The sequence below is a fragment of the Mercenaria mercenaria genome, chromosome 10 (genome assembly GCF_021730395.1).
Source record: "Mercenaria mercenaria strain notata chromosome 10, MADL_Memer_1, whole genome shotgun sequence".
Lineage (NCBI taxonomy): Eukaryota > Metazoa > Mollusca > Bivalvia > Venerida > Veneridae > Mercenaria > Mercenaria mercenaria.
Genome location: NC_069370.1, coordinates 75,197,351 through 75,218,027, shown reverse-complemented (window position 1 = coordinate 75,218,027; position 20,677 = coordinate 75,197,351). Strand labels below are relative to the sequence as shown.

Genomic DNA, 20,677 nt, shown 5'->3' with positions numbered 1-20,677 from the left:
GGCTCTCAAGTTGGAGCCAATAGTCTGTGATGGGCGACATAACATTTTCTTTTTCAATCTCTTTTTCATTTGATTCTTTACAGTAACCATGCAATCTGCTCTTGAACTAGTCTATCCTAATATCACATTAAATCAAAAATAGTTTTTAATCTTCTCAACCATTTTCAAGAACATTATCTTAAACAAAAGTAATTGCTCAATCTATAAAATTATCCCTTTATATAGTTTGCCATTTTTAATTATCTCCCTTTAAGGGTCATTTTCACTAAATAGATGTTTTTAAAACATGAATATTTATCCTAATATCACATTGAATCAAAAAAAGTTTTTAATCTTCTCAACCATTTTCAAGAACATTTTCTAAACAAAAGTAATTGCTCAATCTATAAAATTATCCCTTTATATAGTTTGCCATTTTTAATTATCTCCCTTTAATGGTCATTTTCACTAAATAGATGTTTTTAAAACATGAATATTTATCGCTTTATTCTTTGAACTTTTTATTTCAAAATTAATTTAGGTCATTTATCAAAAACAGTGTTGTTTTATATTATTTTATAACTTTTGAAAAGCTTTTTAAAATGCTTAAGTTTCATTATATATATATAACTAAATTTCTATTTTCTTTCATACATACTAATATATAGCGAAAATACCACCTACAGGTATTATTAGCACTTTGTTTCGAAGCTCTGGGGTTGAGCTTTTTAAAATAATCCCCCGTGTATCAATGCTTTATGTTGGGCACGTAAAAGAACCAAAAGAACTACTTTAGTTTGTTTGTATCTCAAAAATTCTCCGACTGAAATTATACGACCGCGACTGAAATTTACGAACGCGTAGATTTATTTAACAACGCTTATGCAAAATTTATCTATTAACGATCGGAGAATGTGTGTATCTTTTGATCGCGCTTTGACCTGTCATTATTTCCAGCATTTTCTCGGTCTCAATGACTTCGGCGAATCGAATTGTCATTAAAATAACCTGTAAATTTATCTCGCGTTTTTTGCATCATAAAAAAGGTGGTGCATTAGACGAAGCACGCAGCTAATATTTCGTTTCATTTGCTTTTGTGTAAGTAGGCGGGGCTAAATTTGGCGAATCAGATTGACTGATAATCGTTCTTGTGTGGAGGAACGCTCTAGTGACTCGGGGAAGTTTTAAGTTATGCCCCGAGGTGTAAATCGACATTGACACGTTGTGTATTGTCTTCGTGTAGTGTTAAATATCGGACGATCCGTTACTGCGTCATTGAGAAAGATCAGAAGATCAGATCGACGATTATCTTGTAGGCGCCAATGAAATACGCCAATTGAAGATTTTTAGCGCCAGAATTTACATTTTGTCGCATTTGGCGCCATTGGCGACCGACAGCGGGAACCCTGGTTTTATATAAATTTAATAGTATTTTGAAGAAAAAAATATGACAAATCCTAAATTTTATGATTTTAATAAAATAAAAGATCAACTAAATCTTTAACCGAGATAAAACTGCGAACAACAAAACTGGCATGAGGCATCATGCTAATTGCTGATAATTACTGGCCATTTCATCTTTAAAGTTTAACAGATCTAACAAAGGATGATCACACCATATGTTATCGGTTTGAATTGAGTAGCTGATGACATTTTTGAAAAATTCAATTCCGAGATATTGCAAATTGCTTTTTATTAATTCATAAAAATATTTAAATTTTAAAAAGGAAACATCAATTAGAACAATATTTCATTGGTTTTATTTTCAAGAAAACAAAAATCAATATAGTTCAGTAAGACTGATTCCGCTTTCCGCAAAGAAGTAAGTCTAATATAGGTGTCGATGTAAATCCTACTTTCGTTTTCAATCTACCTCAAAATTTGTATTTTAATTATTTGCATGTCTAGGAAGAGTGACTACCCTTTCTATTGTTTACAACCAAGGTTTATAATTTGCGGTAGAAGTAATTTCCGTGAAATTAAGGTACCGTGAATTCAAAACTATTCAAAAAATGCGAACATCTGGCACCGTGAATATAACCTGCTATACAGTATGTTTTCCCGTATTAAATCATAAACAGCATAAGGAAGCGTTATGTTACCAGTTTCATAATTTTAGCCTTTTTACCCCCAAAAATTCAATAAATATGCAGACTTTTGCCACTTTTTTAAGGTTTTACTTCCAGTTATATCAACTAGACAACATAACAAAACTACATTATATATATATAAGAGCACCACGGGCCAGTGACAATGCTCGTCTGTAAGTGCATGAAGTTAGGCAATGCAAGAGAAGAATTATGGTTCTTCCCCTTCTTACTCACCTACTGATGAGAAAAAATGTATAAAGTTTCAAAACTATAGTATTTAAGAAAAGTGAACCTGAAAAAAACAAATGACCAATTAGTAAGATCAATTTTCTAAGTTTAAAAGGGTTATAATTCTGACAAAATGCAAGAGAGAGAGAGAAAGAACTATGTGTTTTTGTCACAAAAACATATGTCTCCCCCATATGTATACTTTTAGATCTGGGGGCCATTTTGTGCAGCGAAGTGGAACATGTCGGCTATAGCATAACTAGGCTTGGTACTGATCACTCCTGTGAAGTTTCGTCGAAATTTGTTCCGCAGTTTGACCTGTGAAAGCCGGACAAGATTTTTTTCTATTTTTAGCTCTGGTGGCCATTTTGTGCAGTGACGTGGAACATGCAAGCAACATGCACAACTAGGCTTGGTACTGATCACTCCTAGGAAGTTTCGTCGAAATCCAGCCAGCAGTTTGACCTGTGAAAGCCAGACAAGATTTTTCTATCTTTAGCTGTGGCAGCTCTTTTGTGCAGCGAAGCACAACTAAGCTTGGTACTGAACCCTCCTGTGAAGTTTTGTTGAAATCCAGCCAGCAGTTTGACCTGTGAAAGCCGGACAAGATTTTTCTATTTTTAGCTCTTGCGGTCTTTTTTTGCAGTGAAGCGGAAGGTGCCAGGGATATGCACAACAAGGCTTGGTACTGATCACTCCTGTGAAGTTTTGTCGAAATCCGGCCAGTAGTTTGACCTGTGAAAACCGGACAAGCTTTATAATGCTGATGGATGGACAGACAGATGGCGAGGGCAAAAACAATATGTCTCACCCTGCCTATGGGGAAACATAATTATGGTTCTTTACCTACTTACTTTTCTAGTGATGACAGACAATGGACAAAGTGTCATAGCTATAGCTCTTAAAGAATTCATGAAAAGTGGAACTACACAAAAATTTTATCAAGAAATTCCCATTTACTTTGTACATAGTTAATAATTTTAGGATCATAATTCTGACAAAATGCATATCAGAGTTATGGTTCTTGGCCATACTCATCTAATCATGATAAGGTGATAAACATGTCTGCAAAATTGCAAAGCTATTTTTAGATTTTACTGTAAAACTTTATCCATTTGTTTTTTGTTTTGGGTTTAACGCCGTTTTTCAACAGTATTTCAGTCATATAACGGCGTGCAGTTAACCTAACCAGTGTTCCTGGATTCTGTACCAGTACAAACCTGTTCTCCGCAAGTAACTGGCAACTTCCCCACATGAATTATCAGAGGTGGAGGACTAATGATTTCAGACACAATGTCGTTTATCAAACAGTCACGGAGAACATACGCCCCGCCCAAGGATCGAACTCACGACCCCGCGGTCCGTAGACCAACGCTCTTACCTACTGAGCTAAGCGTGCGGGCTAAAACTTTATCCAAGAAGTTCAAATTTTCTAAAAACAAATTGGGCCATAATTCTGAAAAAAGAATGCAAGACTAGTGAGAATTAGCGTTCTTGGCCTACTTACTAAAATGGATATTTATAAATAAAAATCTTGACCAATGCTGATAATATCCCATAGATTTTTTAAAAATCAGTCAAGCTAAAGAGTAACATACAGCTTGAAGTTTTACATTAAGTCAGTATATGTACCAATAATCCTGAAACTTATGCAGTGCTTCCTAGCTCTACCATTCTTAAAATTTTGTAAGAAATTCCTTATTAAAAGTCTTCTTGCTAGTCTATAATAATAATAGAGCTAACATATATTTTCATGAACAAAAAAGAATTTAATTCTTATCATTAATCAATTATGTTTTAGTTGGTTTGTATAAGCCCTATTTATACCCACAAATAACATGACATACTTTTTCCTTTTTTTTTCACCTTTCAACTCTTTAAAGCTGACTGAGTTTACATGATTACTACATTACGTATGAACTTCCTATCATGTTTCTAAATATGGGAAGGTTAAAACTTGTTGAACTGAAGGAACGCTGAATTTTGCACTGTATGTCAGAGGGCCACACGCTGAAATTCTCACAGTGTTATTCAATATCAACCAAACTCTATCTCCATTATGACCCCTTCGTGGTCAATACTTAGATAACACTCAACTGATAATACAAATTCATATTAAAACAATAATAGCTATAGATAGAGACACTAAGCTTATAAGATTACTATTGCAGGACTTTGTTTAATAATGATACAATATGAAACGCATTTTTAATCATTTGGGAATGCCACCACAAGACTGGCAAAATTAGGAATTCCAAAATAGTTGTTACTTTTTAAGGCTTTTCTGCTGCTAATACTAGACTTGCTAGTAAGCTACTAACTAAAATTTCATGAGTATGCAGTTAATATTCTTCAAAGTTATATATTACCTGTATCACCTATATACACATGAAATTTTACTCTTGGTCTTATTAGCAGCTGATCCCTAAAAAGCAACATCTATATTCATTTGAGAATTAAAAGTCCAGACTTTGAGAAAATCAAAGGCTTTTGTATAGAGAACCTCTTTTACAGGAGGTAAATTCATATGGGCAAAAGTCATGTAAAATGCATGGCTTGAGAAGCCAACAGTGTTTTCTTATATCCGATGGTCATTCTACACAAAAATTCTTTATCTTTCGATATTTTCTTCAAATGTAGAAAATCCTCATTGAACTTATTTAATTTTACTATTCAAACATAATTAAAAATCAATAATGTCATTAGATAATAATTGCCAGTCCACGTTTTTGTGGTTGTGTTTAGTTATTGTCCGTAAGTATTGACCTGGCACTCATTAATCTTCGCCAATATTTTCGGGCATTTTCGTTAATTTACGCAATGATAGTATCCTGAAAGTATCTACATTACTAAAGTAACATGTTAAGTTAATCGATGTCACACTGGTGTAGAGGTAAGGTGTCTGACTTCCATGCATGTTACCACCGGTTCGAAATCACTTACTCAATAGATTTTTTTTCCAATTTCATGTATTATAATGTTATCGTTTACATTATTTTATGTATCATATTTCATTAATTTTAATTGTTTTCTCTTGTAGTATTTATTTTCTGGAATGCTGGCGACAGGTAATTTGTCTTTTTATCTAAGATACTTTTAAAACAATTTTATTCCACTTTTTATATGATTACTCTTAATAAATGAACCATAAATATCATGATACGTTTGATCAAATGAGTAGTAAGGCATATAAAATTTGGGGAAAAAAAGATATAGTGAGACGTTGGGACTCAAACCCACAATCCTGATATTGGCAGGTAAACGCTTTGTCCGCACAGCTACCTGCACATGTGACAGTATATCAATTAAGAACGATATATGTAATATTTAATCATAACGCTATTTATGTTCGACACCGAAAATTAATTTACGGAAATATACGGAATATTTATGAGTGCCAGGTCAATACTTACGGACAATACATGCATTAGTTAATAATATAACCTCTATGTTTGTAGTAGGTTACACTCTACCAATTCAAGTCCTTATTTATTTCATATTAATAACAAAACATTCTGACCTCATTTTCAGCACTTTAGAGCATTTCAATGATATGAAAACCATATATGGTCATTTAGTATAACATGTCTTCTTATCAAAAATAGAAAAATATTGACATGTTATGTTGAATATAAGAAAAATAATCTGTTCTGAGAAACATCACCCTCTAAAAATGCCCCCATGAAAACAGCCGTTTAGCAGTTACGCGTAGGTAGACATTTTTCGCAAAGAATAAAACTTATTCCAAGAAATTTACAATGAAAATGGTCTAGATCTATTCTCAATACTATAAGCAATAAACATAAGCCAAAAATTTAACTGTCACCTCCTCATGTCACTCATTATACCAGATTTCATCCATAGCATGGAACTACATTTTGGACTACTTCACATGTAACACTGAGTAGTCACTTCCGGTTTGGTGTAATCCGTCCTTAAAGAAACATTTTTCATACTCAATATGTGTTATTTTCACTTAAATTGTACCAGTAACCTAAATGCATGAAAAAAATACCAGTTTCAGTTTGATACAATCAATTTTCAAGGTTTTATGGCTTTTTCAGTAACGTATGCTAGCGCGCCAAATTTCCTGGAAAAAAGCTGTCGCGACATCATTTTTGACCACTTTTCCTTGCTTGAGCTTATTTTTGCCATATTTTATCAAGTTTTACCATAAACTGCACTCAAATCACACACTGTTACTGTAAAATATACCCAAACTCACCCCTGACACCTAAAACATACCAATATTTAGTCAATAAATATGCATTTTTTGAAAAAAATACACCCAAAACAGTGATTTTGAAATATTTTTAGTTTTTCTTCTTTTTCTCTGCTAAATTGCACTGAAATTGTCATCTTCTATCATAATCTGGCCAAACTAGCCTGTTTACAGCCACATCTAAACAAGTTTAAATTTTTACCCCTGCACAACTTATAGGTTACACTCTACCAATTCAAGTCCTTATTTATTTCATATTAATAACAAAACATTCAGACCTCATTTTCAGCACTTTAGAGCATTTCAATGATATGAAAACCATATATGGTCATTTAGTATAACATGTCTTCTTATCAAAAATAGAAAAATATTGACATGTTATGTTGAATATAAGAAAAATAATCTGTTCTGAGAAACATCACCCTCTAAAAATGCCCCCATGAAAACAGCCGTTTAGCAGTTACGCGTAGGTAGACATTTTTCGCAAAGAATAAAACTTATTCCAAGAAATTTACAATGAAAATGGTCTAGATCTATTCTCAATACTATAAGCAATAAACATAAGCCAAAAATTTAACTGTCACCTCCTCATGTCACTCATTATACCAGATTTCATCCATAGCATGGAACTACATTTTGGACTACTTCACATGTAACACTGAGTAGTCACTTCCGGTTTGGTGTAATCCGTCCTAGTACTTGTTCATACTTTCAAGATATAGAATTTGAGTTTAGTATACCTTTAACAGTACACTATTATAGATTCTAACACGATCCGCAGCAACTGCTATATAAACATATAGCGAAATCGCCTAAACATGAATCTACGATAAAATAAGGTTGGCTGTTACATTTCACCCCCTATGATTGTGACATTAGAGATTCTACTTCAGTTCTATTACATACGAATTATTTCAGGGCCAAACGGTTGAAAACAGCATTTCAAAAACATAAATATAATAAAAAGTCATACTGACTTATGTGTAGGTCCGTAAAACACGTCCAAATCTCTACGAGCGAATTCAATAAGCTTAATTATGATTCAGCGGTGACATCATAAATGTACATGTATGACATAAAGTATGGCGTCATAATGATGTGACGTCATATAAAAGTTAAGCTCGTCACTCGTAACACAGGGTCAACGCATATTTTGATGATTCTGTTCATAATTAGTTTGCGAGCTGTTAGATTCCTAATTTATAAATACTTCTCAAAATTATGATAAAAAAGAAACAAATATCTATACGTTCCATTGGCTATGCAACACTTTCTAACCATAGGGGGTAAATTGTTACAGCATATGACCAGAATGACGTATTACGCTGAAAATGTAGTACTGTAAAATGCAAATTATTTGCGTTGTTAGAATCGAAATAATAAATATGTTCCAATAATTTTATCAACTAATAAAACATGGGCAGTTGTTTGGATGTGAATAATTAAATCATTTGTGCTATGCACTCGTGATTTAATTATTACGCATCCAAACTCCTGCCCATATTTTATTAACTGATAAAATATAGGAACAGATTTATTATTTCTTAATTAAAACTTTTTTACAGTCACATTGGTATATGCTTTCTCAAATGGCCTGCAAAATGTTGAATTACTGTATTGTTTAATATACATTAAAAGCCATCTTTCAACAACATAGATAAGAAATAAGATTTTGTACAAACTGTATTTTGCTATTAAAACATTCACTGTATCACTGCAAAAATAAAACAAATTATCAAATTTTATTATATAATAATTTATATACTTGATTACAGATTACAGTGTTCACGAAAGACTCTGAATATTCACAGGACAGTCGGTCTGGTAAACATGATTTTTTTACAGGACCGGATAATATTTTACCAGACCGAATTCTTTTTAATAAATTTGATATCTGATCTTTAAAACTGGTATTTATACATAGTCTATATAGACAGCATTACACAAATTAGAATCCTTTTAGTTTATTTCCACATATTAATTGAAACAGATTTCAGACATAAAGTTTTCAGGCTGTAAAAAGTCTCCCTGTATTTGGATTCAGTGTTGTTATATTTTCTGGTCCTTTGGGACCATGGAGTCCATTCAACATAATTATGTGCAATAGATTTAGAGTCCCGCTTAAGCCGTTAATAGGGGGCGTGAGAGATGTTGCACATTTCATTACCTTTCCCCGAACAGACTCAGTCAAAACGAGTCTGCTGTTATTCTTCTTGGTTGCAGTCTTTGCTTCCAAAGGATCTTTTTACAGATTTTATTCATATTCATTTGCTATATCATCGCTGTCTTTTCCCCCACAAGTCTATTGTTTGCACCGAGTCACGTTGATGTTGACATATAAAGAGAAAGATGACCTCGGAATTTCTGGAAATTCCCGTCTGGTTCCCGCGTACATAAATCGAGTACCATCCACGATTAGTAAGCATCCAATGATAACGCGCGTTCTTAGAATTGTCGTGACGTCGTGAGGGGTTTCCACTGTTTCTATTTTAAGTACCAATGAAACAAGCGCTTACTAAAATATAGTTTGACATCAATTTTTCTCGATTCCATGTTACAATTTAATGATGAAAGTCAAACTTTCGCGAAATCGTGGAGGACTTTCTTCTTATTTTATCATATTGACCTGCAATTTTTATCGGACACTCGGTCTTGTGAACTTGATATATCACGCCGGACCGGATCAAAATTTACCGGAAATGTCCGACGGTCCAACGGCTTTCGCGACCTCTGAGATTATGATAAAAACGAAACAAAGTAACTCTTTAACTCCGTACTACCTGTCCTTTCAGTCTGTGTTTTTTTAAAGTTGCAAAAGGTACTTTTAAAGGGGAAACCAACACAATAGTCTGCAACCCCCTCAAAAACAGTATATATACAAAGCAGTAAAGTATCTGTATTTTATTTATAAGCTTAAATTAGCATCTATTTTAAATATATAATTATGAATATTTTCTCTCAAATAAACAAGAGGACCATGATGGTCCTGAATCGTTCACCTCTTCCCACATGATCCAGTTTTGAGTATGATGTCGTTTTTTCTATTATTTGACATAGTGACCTAGTGTTTGAGCTCATGTGACCCAGTCTTGAACTTGACCTAGATATTAACAAGATAAAAATTCAGACCAATTTTCATGAAGATCCACTGAAAAATATGGTCTCTAGAGAGGTCACAAGGTTTTTCTATTATTTGACCTATTGACCTAGTTTTCGAAGGTACGTGACCCTGTTTTGAACTTTACCTAGATATCATCAAGGTGAACATTCTCACTAATTTTCATGAAGATCTCATGAAAAATATGGCCTCTAGAGAGGTCACAAGGTTTTTCTATTTTTATACCTACTGACCTAGTTTTTGACCGCACGTTACCCAGTTTCGAAACTGACCTAGATATCATCAAGGTGAACATTCAGATCTATTTTCATGAAGATCCATTGAAAAATATGGCCTCTAGAGAGGTCAAAAGATTTTAATAATTTTAGACCTACTGACCTAGTTTTTGACCGCACATGACCCAGTTTCAAACTTGATCTAGATATCATCAAGATGAACATTCAGACCAACTTTCATACAGATCCCATGAAAAATATGGCCTTTAGAGAGGTCACAAGGTTTTTCTATAATTTGACCTACTGACCTAGTTTTTGAAGGCACGTGACCCACTTTCGAACTTGATCTAGATATCATCAAGGTGAACATTCTGACCAATTTTCATGAAGATCTCATGAAATATATGGCCTCTAGAGAGGTCATAAGGTTTTTCTGTTTTTAGACCTACTGACCTAGTTTTTGACCGCACATGACCCAGTTTCTAACTTGACCTAGATATCATCAAGATGAACATTCAGACCAATTTTCATACAGTTTCCATGAAAAATATGGCCGTTAGAGAGGTCACAAGGTTTTTCTATTATTTGACCTACTGACCTAGTTTTTGACGGCACGTTATCCAGTTACGAACTTGACCTAGATATCATCAAGATGAACGTTCTGACTAATTTTCATGAAGATCTTGTGAAATATATGGCCTCTAGAGAGGTCACAAGGTTTTTCTATTTTTAGACCTACTGACCTAGTTTTTGACGGCATCTGACCCAGTTTCGAACTTGACCTAGATATCATCAAGGTGAACATTCTGACCAATTTTCATGAAGATCTTGTGAAATATATGGCCTCTAGAGAGGTCACAAGGTTTTTCTATTTTTAGACCTAATTACCTAGTTTTTGACGGCATGTGACCCACTTTCGAACTTGACCTAGATATCATCAAGATGAACATTCTGACCAATTTTCATAAACATCCCACAAAAATGTGACCTCTAGAGTGGCCACAAGCAAAAGTTTACGCACGGACGGACGACGGACGCTGTGTGATCACAAAAGCTCACCTTGTCACTATGTGACAGGTGAGCTAATAAAAAACAATTAATCAAAGAACTACACCATTAAAAGCATTTTTAAAACTTTCAGTCAAACAATTCATGTAACTTTACTTTATGAACAAAATGATCTAGCTCTGTGGCCCAAAACGTAATATAACATCAAAACAATCATATAGACATAGTATTTGTACACATATCACAATGTTGGACAAACCCGTAATATATATATATAACTTTTACAATGGTAAAAACAGTAGGTTTGAATACATATATGTATGTAATTCTCCGAAACATCTATAATATTAATGAAATTTTATAATTTTGCAATTAACAAATTAATACAGTTTAAAGGTGGTCAATCACATTTAATCAACATTTAATGACATTTTTTACTTTTTGTATATTCTGGTAGAGAATTATTTAAGGAACAAAAAGACGATTACATAAGTTAGATTCCTATTTGAAATGTTATTTTATTATTTTAAAAAATTTTGTAATTACCCCTTTAATATGAAAGTATATAAAAAGCTGGGTATTTCTTTTTATTTCGATACAATGTCTAGTTTTACATTTGCATTTGATAGACATATCAACTATTGAACAATCTGAACCAAAATGCAAGTTTTAAAGCTGTGTGTAGCTTCTGAATTCATTTATTTCCAAGGCAAAGGGAGGTAATAATAATTTTTCAAACTTGCGTTTCTAATGAATTCCATCTAAATACATAATTTTTAATGCAAATATTTTACAAATATATTACAATATGTCTAATATTTATACATTTCCTTAGGCAAAGTATGTTTGTCAAATTTATACTTATGATAAAATAACTCTTTCTTGGTTGGGCAACCAGGATAGGAAAATGAAATTTTAAAAATACCTCCAGTGAAAATCTAATTTGTATTAAGTGTTAAGTGAACATGAATGAGTGTAAATGATCAGATGCTAAAGTTTCGAACAAATCCGTTACATGGCCAAAATCTGATTATCCACCTTTAAGCACTAAATATTTCTAACTATATCATGCTACAATTCATATATCAAAAATGACTCAACAAAAATTATTTAATGTTCTATCGTTAAACCGCAAATACATTCTATGTTTCAACCATTGATTTATCTTACAGAAGTTTTATTTTGTACTAAGGTTACAATTTGTCAATATCAGGCAGTGCATTTTACACCACTGGGGAATGTGTGCTCTTGTATTGTCAATTTCCACCTTTTATTTACATAGCTATTGATTAAATGGGTATGTCGGACACAACACATTTGTACATTCTACCTACAAAAATGCTTCAAGCCTTTTAAGTCAACAACAATGCATTATACAATAACTGCTGTTATTGGTCTCTGCACGTTTAGTTTCAATAGATTACGCACAAAGATTACAAGGAGATAATCATGACTATGTACATGTAGGTGTGTGCGTGTGTGTCACATTGTAAACTGAAATCCAAAATACACAAAACTACCACACAAATCTACCTGTTAAGTGGGTATGTTTATCTGGGGTATCTAGGCCTATTATGGTGTATCACGGTCATGCAATTGTATACGGAGAGCGCTCATGTGTATGCATGCCTGATTAATCTGTACAAAAATGGGTCACACAAATTTCACATGTAAGATTACAAAGCTTGGACAAAATAACAGCCTTGAGGGGATAATTTCATGCTCTGTTTTTGTACTATGGAAAAACTTGTCATAATAAGAAAGAATTCAAACAATTTACATGTATTTATTGTAAGATTTTGTGGTCAAACAAAACCATCCAAAAAATTACATATTAATTTATTTCTTTTAGCAGTGTAGAAGTTTATTTGTTTTGTTGTTTCACATATTAATGAAGATCTATTAATCAAAGGCAAGAGAAACTTTTTAATCACTTATAATTAATAATTGAAACACAACTGATATAACTTACACACAACAATTTTTAGCATCTATATAATATACCGTTACTATACATGAAATCCAGCCAAAAAATTCCAATAACTTCAAAGAGCATTATGAATGAAATAATCATTTTCTCATGTTTAGTTTTGAAGCATTTTTAATGGACCAAAAATAGCGATACAAACATGTTTCTTGTCTTAACTTACTAGTTAAAAATGCTTTAAGTTTAATATAATATAAAATAATGAATATATCATTCATCTAAACCATTTTCTGGTCATAACAATAAAATCCTTCTTTGATTCTGTACAAATATAAAATGAATATATTCCTTGCTTTTTAATTCAAAATAAATTCTAACAAGATCCGATTCATTTTCCTATTAAACAAAGAAGGCTGAAAACAGTGAATTATTATACAACAATTCACTGTTCTGACGTCACAATTATTACGCCATAGCATTAAATGGCATAGCGGCTAGCTGGAAAAGAAACTAATTTAAAAACGGGCAAATATTTAATGAATGCGGTCAAGGCTGTACTTGGAAATGTGTTAGAATTGAAATAATATATATCACATTTAGTAATTTGCTCTTGAATAAAATCATTGTTTGTCGTTCTGATGCATATAATTATATCACTTAGGCTGCGCCCTTGTGATATAATTCCTTCACATCTGAACTCCAAACAATGATTTATTCAGTGACAAAGCACTAAATGAGATATATTATTTCTTAAATAAAAAGGGATAATATGAAAGGCTGATTTCAGCTGAGCATAAATGCAAAATCTAGTTACTTATTTAATGTTTGTTATAAGTTTCATTATGTGACACCAGAAATAAAAAATAATTGCACTGTAATCTCTAGATTGTATGACAACAAAAAAAAGAAGAAAATTTTTAGATATCAGAAAAGCAAATTGCTATATTTCGTAAGAAGGCTTTGAAACATAGGTACTGACAGATTAATGTTATGGAAACAAACAAGAATTAGTTATTCTTAATAATTTTCCATTTGTTTGTAATGGGATACCAGAGGTTAACTGCCATAATCATAAAGCTTTATATGGTTATCGCTCAAGAACATTGCACTTTGTGAGATCTTTCCCATTTCCAACAAAAATGCTCACTGACTTGCACTTCTGGTATATAATGGTCCACTGATTGTGCGCAGCATTACAAAGATGTAGATGAGCTATGGACTGATGATATACAGGAGTCATGTAATATCATACAACATCTTATTCAAATAAAAAATTTAGTCAGTAAACTTGACATTAAATATTCAAATTATATTCTTTACCTTAAAATGTAATATTCATTCTTACATTACAGCAGTAACTGCATGGATTTCTCAGATTTAAATATAAGGTACTAATATATACAAACTACATGGTTTACTCAAATTCAATGATAAGTATTAGAAGTATTATAAGGTTTGCAACTAAAGGGACACAACTCTATTTACACTCCTAGTCTACTACAATCAATTTTCCATTTTCTATGTTCTGTGACCGCTATATAAAATAAAACATTTATGAAGCTGATTTAAATTACACTTTCTTTAAAAAAATATCATGAAATGCCCTGCATGTCCCTGAAACTGTGAGAAAATATATCTGGGTTGTCATGCATGCAATGACAAAATTGTCAACAACTTATCGACCCATTATTCTGTGCATGTCAGGAATGCACGAAAGAATGCGCGTTTCATATATAGAATTCTTCAATGAAATCATTTTTGTTTCATTTCAAATTAACATTGCAAGATAATTTTAATTCAATTTTAATACATATCAAATATTATACATAAGTAAAATCGCATGCGCGTGCGTAATTTCATGCATGCATGCAAATCAGTGAACCCCAAGCTGTCAGAAAATTTGGTCGAAGAAATTATTAAAAACTATTCATAATGTACTTACTGGTTAGGTGCTGAGGCTTTGACTGTTTTCTCCGTGAAGAACTTGGCATTATTCATTCGAAAAGGGAATACTTTAGTTATATACATGAGGTTTTATGGTTTGTAAACAGTCAACATCGCACAGCCGTGTTTTCCGCATTCGGCCATTCCGCATTGCATTATGGGAACGGCACGTGTAAACCGGAAGTAAACAGTGCATGCAGTCGGTATTTAGAAATTGAAGAAACTTTTATGTTTTACACTGCAAGTATAGAATCACAGGTGTTAATACAGTTACAAACCGATTGGATTTGAATATGGAAGCTAAAGGGTAATAAATTTTGAAAGGGACGTTTACAGAAAAGTTGAAGTTCACTTGAAAGTTTTTGACATGTTTTCAGTTTGCATGTTTAGTTAGGTGGGTGGAGTTAGACATGATGCAATATTTGAAAGTATTGTTCAACCGTTAGACGTATTGTCTGTATAATATTAAATGACAATTTTTTTTCTTGTGGTGAATATAAATAGCTTCATATTTCAATTTCCCCCAACACATCTATATTTGGCATAGTCCAACTAATTAATTAATTAATTAGTTCTGACGTCAAATTATTTGGTCTATATTTGGCCAAAGAAGTATAAAATACACAGAATGGCAACTGGCTATAATCTCGCGTGAGCTCGTGTCATAGCGTGATTCGGCGTTATCTTACTAAAAACAAACATCAGCGAGCATGGAGTTACAATGTGTACCTTTAAAACTACATTTAAAATACACGTTAACTTCTAAAACAAAATTAGTTTAATGTGAAACGATACACGTTTTTTTTTGCCATCGAAAGAAGCGTAGTCATACGGTGATAATTATTTTACCAATGAATAATTGCTTTTGCAAACAAAATGGCGCGTGGAGAAAGCTCCTCTTCCGGTAAACGAGATCTCGTTTTTTTGTCACGGGAGGTTGGCGAGATTTGCTCTATATGCCTTTCAAGTTGCCAATCTATTTATGTTTATAGCTCTTTGATTTTGCACAGGTACAGCTAGGCCTAGGGTAGTCTAGTCTCAGGTAGTCTAGTCTCAATTTTTCGACTGCAAGGCAGACCGATGTCACAGACTGACATTTACTGTATGTCTGCCTGTATGTCTCGAGTAGTTCTAAAGCATTGGAACCAGGCCTCGACCTTAGCGGTGGATAGTTGGACCGACGCAACCAAAATAACGGCAGGTCCACTAACTATCAAAAGGTGGGTAGACGGATGGTGAACCAATTGTCAATCACGGTCTGCAAATAAAATAAAACCCTTAAAAGTGAAAAATAGGGATAAAAAATCGTACCCATATCGGCGAATTCACAAAACGAAGGTTGATTTTGCCGTAAGTACGACATTCTACAGTTATAAGTTTAAGTCAGGAGAGCACGAATGGATTACTCCACCGATCGGGCGAGTGGTTTTTACGTGGTAACTTTACCAAATTGAGAAATTACATCAGGCAAAATTACCTGGATTGACTGGAATTTACCCGCAAATCGTAAAAATATCAAAACGTCGTGGTGGTAATTTTCCATTCCACAAGCACGTGCGCCCTATCGTAACATCTAATTTACATCGCGGTTACTTTTGACACAAAAAACGCGCGTAGTGCATTCATTTTTTAATATAATTGCTTCAAATTTTCAACACCGCTTGAGAACTAATACAGTTTGAATTCTATAACAATTGTAATAAGATATCTACAGGAATGTAGGCGGAAGTCTTTAAAAACGATCAAATTTTCGTATAATGTTTTGTAAAACTTCAAACAGCGCGATCTTGATTATTTATTTCTTTCTTAAAGTAGATAAATGGTACATACTATGGTAATAAAATTCAGACTTTTTACTAGAAAGTACAAAAAACACAATTAAAAAATCTTAAATAATGAAAAAAGCGGCAGCAATTTAAATACATGGAGTAAAACGATTTTTGGCAAACAGATTTCTGTTAGCGCGGCAGAATAGGTTACGTGACTTCGTGAACGTAAATAGAAATGTGGTTTTAATATAAAGCACTGCAGTATGTAGACTTACAAAGTCTGTTGAGATCAAGTTATCTGTAATAAGGTTTATTGTTTCTTCATACTGACACTAATATTTTCCAAGAAAAACATTTTCTCTCTAGGCTCATCTAGAGTTGGAGGTTAGAGATATTGTAAATTTTTTTAGAAAGTGCTATCAAAGAGGATTGATTTTATGGCCAAGTGCTTTACATTTAATGATTCTAACGACTGATGCAGTATGATGTCTTTGCGGTTTTTAATAAGTTTTAAATGATTCTTTGTACATGTATTTTTCGACACAACACTTTGTTAGATATTCTTCTCGAACAATAATGTAAATTTCTTGAGGGCAAATAGGTCACAGAGGTAGGATATCCACTATCATCGTTCACGGTTTGACACATTTACATGTCAGTTTATTTGGGATATTGCACATTCGTTTTATAAAAATTAAAGAAAAAACTTTTTTATTGATTTCTTCTCAACAATTTAAGGAATCGAGAAAGTACGACAAGACAGTGATGTGTCACATGGCGCGAAAACATGACGTAATGCCATGATAATCTCGGGCAACTATACCGTTTTGATCTCTATTTCAGATGTCATTATAACTGACACACTTCTTTTAGCTCTTTGAGGGGGTGTTAATGGATGATGAAAACAAGGCCAATTACTTAGTTTATCATCAGAATAATTACCGATAATTGTTAATGTTTTTTTTTCGCTTTCAACACGGGTCGGGGGATTATGATTATTGTGTCCATATTTTGGGACACTTTTCAAAATAATTATTTTTCGGGATAACAGATTGCTACAGTCTTCTATTTTTAATTATTTTAGAAATAAGTCATGTTTCTTTGAGTCATATGAAGTTATGACGTCTACAACATCACAATTTATGTGATAGAATTGGAGGTCCACTAAAGTTTGAGCAGGTCTACTAGATTTTAGTAGTTGGTGGACCTGCTGGCAACTGCTGAAAAAAAGTTAAGGTTGAGGCCTGGGAACTGAGGTGGAAATTGATGCAGTTTTAACTTCATGATTTATAGTTTTATATACACATTTTTTCACTAATGTGGTTATTTTTCGGATCACTCGGAAAAAGTTAACAATGATTTACAGGGATCATCCTACAAGGCGATTTGAGCGATATTGTCGCTGTAAATTCGGCCACTTATTATCGCCTCCAGGCGAAATCCAAATCGCCGAGTTTTTCAGAGTGTTGTAATCTGTTTACTAAAAGTTGTAAAACTTGATGCATATTCTAGATTAAATAACCGATAAATCCATAGTCAACCACACCCACTCGCCTGTCAAACTTCAGCCAATCGTAGCGTTAATATCCCACTGTGTTAATCAATAATATTGTAAGCCGTCACCATTTTGAAAATTTTCATTCGGCGTGTGAAAAGCCGATAAACTTAACGAGTGCATGATCTTATGCATCAGTTGTATAATAATTTTATTATTTCTTGATTTTATTAAAAATTACTTCCAAACTTATTTCAAATATGGCAAATTTCTGTAAATGAATTGCCCGTGCGCTGTGGATTAAAAAAAAAAAGATTCCACAGACGTCTGAACTGCTATACACAATATTGTAAAAACATCGCCAATATGTACGAGTTTGGTATTATTTTAATAAATAAATCAATTAAATGTATAAATCTGAACAAGTTGATGCAAGAATCGGGCATTATTAAAGCACGAGAATCGAAACATGAATGAAAATTTTCACAGCGTTTCAATCGTGCCCCTGATTTAGAAACATCAAAAAAAACAACAAAAGTTAAAAAATATGCATGTTAAACCTACCATAGCACCTTCCGCGTACATATTCGAAATGTGTTACCAATGAAATGCATGAAATTTATAACAGGGTTTGAAAATAAACCGATTGATACACACACAGCTTTACATGACTGAGGTAGAAATTTAATGGTGTAAGAGGAAAACACACTGACATACATGGAGTTTAAAGTGTTTTGCCTACAAAACAGAGGTTTTCTCATTTGTTATTAGCTCGACTATTCATAGAATAGTAGAGCTATTGGACTCGCCCATGCGTCGGCGTCCGCATAGGCGTCCGCGTCCCGATTTTGGTTAAGGTTTTGTATGTAAGCTGGTATCTCAGTAACCACTTGGGGGAATGGATTGAAACTTCACACACTTATTCACTGTGACAAACTGACTTACATTGCACAGGTCCCATAACTCTTTTTTGCTTTTTTACAAAATTATGCCCCTTTTTCGACTTAGAAATTTTTGGTTAAGGTTTTGTATGTAAGCTGGTAACTTAGTAACCACTTGTGGGAATGGATTGAAACTTCACACACTTATTCACTGTGATGAACTGACCTACATTGCACAGGTTCCATAACTCTATTTTGCTTTTTAGCTCGACTATTCAAAGAATAGTAGAACTATTGGACTCACCCATGCGTCGGCGTCTGCGTCCGCGTCCCGATTTGGTTAAAGTTTTGTATGTAAGCTGGTATCTCAGTAACCACTTGTGGGAATGGATTGAAACTTCACACACTTATTCACTGTGATAAACTGACCTGCATTGCACAGGTTCCATAACTCTGTTTTGCTTTTTGACAAAATTATGCCCCCTTTTCGACTTAGAAATTCTTGGTTAAGGTTTTGTATGTAAGCTGGTATCTCAGTAACCACTTGTGGGAATGGATTGAAACTTCACACACTTGTTCACTGTGATAAACTGACCTACACTGCACAGGTTCCATAACTCTGTTTTGCTTTTTGACAAAATTATGCCCCCTTTTCAACTTAGAAATTCTTGGTTAAGGTTTTGTATGTAAGCTGGTATCTCAGTAACCACTTGTGGGAATGGATTGAAACTTCACACACTTGCTCACTGTGATAAACCGACCTACATTGCACAGGTTCCATAACTCTATTTTGCTTTTTTACAAAATTATGCCCCTTTTTCGACTTAGAAATTCTTGGTTAAGGTTTTGTATGTAAGCTGGTATCTCAGTACCCACTTATGGGAAAGGATTGAAACTTCACGCACTTGTTCACTTTATGAGCTGATAAGCACTTTGAAGGTTCCATAACCCTTTCTCCCATTTTTACAAAATTATGCCCCTTTTTCGACTTTTGTATTAATTCATGGGAATGGATTAAAACTTCACACACTTGTTTACTGTCATGATCTGATATGCACTGTATAGGTCCCATAACTCTACTTTGCATTTTTTTTTCAAAATTATGCCCCTTTTTCGACTTAGCAGTTTTTGGTTAACTTTTTGTATGTAAGCTGGTATTTCAGTATCCACTTATGGGAAAGGATTGAAACTTCACGCACTTGTTCACTTTATGAGCTGATAAGCACTTTGAAGGTTCCATAACCCTTTCTCCCATTTTTACAAAATAATGTCCCTTTTTCGACTTTTGTATTCATTCAATTGACAAGGCTGTTGAATAGTCGAGCGTTGCTGTCCTCCGACAGCTCTTGTTTTACAAAATTATGCCCCTTTTTCGACTTAGAAATTTTTGGTTAAGGTTTTGTATGTAAGCTGGTATCTCAGTACTTACTAATGGGAATGGATTGAAACTTCATATACATGTTCACTGTCATGATCTGACATGCACTAAGCAAGTCCCATAACTCTACTTTGCATTTTTCAAAATTATGCCCCTTTGACTTAGCAGTTTTTGGTTAAGTTTTTGTATGTAAGCTGGTATCTCAGTATCCACAAATTGGAAAGGACTGAAACTTCACACACTTGTTCACTGTCATGATATGACATGCAGTACAGAGGTTCAATACCTCTACTTTGCATTTTACAAAATTATGCCCCTTTTTCGACTTTTGTATTCATTCAATTGACAAGGCTGTTGAATAGTCGAGCGTTGCTGTCCTCCGACAGCTCTTGTTGTATTTGGTATGAGCTTTCCAGATATATA

The 20,677-nt window shown here is 33.5% G+C and overlaps 2 protein-coding genes across 5 annotated transcripts in view; one reads left to right on the top strand and one right to left on the bottom strand.

The window, feature by feature from the left end:
• Positions 1–14,865, bottom strand: part of LOC123561108 (zinc finger protein 236-like) — a 43,042-nt gene extending 28,177 nt beyond the window's left edge. For both annotated transcript variants that reach the window (XM_045353293.2, XM_053516522.1), the window contains exon 1: positions 14,730–14,865. In XM_045353293.2, coding sequence (XP_045209228.2) covers positions 14,730–14,778 — 49 coding nt within the window. In that variant the 5' untranslated portion in view covers positions 14,779–14,865. The remainder of the gene's footprint in view (positions 1–14,729) is intronic.
• LOC123560111 (aspartate--tRNA ligase, cytoplasmic-like) overlaps positions 1–20,677 on the top strand; it is a 97,077-nt gene that overhangs the window by 45,722 nt on the left and 30,678 nt on the right. The window contains exon 1 of one of the 3 annotated variants that reach the window (XM_053516529.1): positions 14,854–15,038. The exons of the other annotated variants lie outside the window; for them this stretch is intronic. Coding sequence (XP_053372504.1) covers positions 15,025–15,038 — 14 coding nt within the window. The 5' untranslated portion in view covers positions 14,854–15,024. Of the gene's footprint in view, positions 1–14,853; positions 15,039–20,677 lie in introns of those variants that run through there. 3 annotated transcript variants of the gene reach the window in all.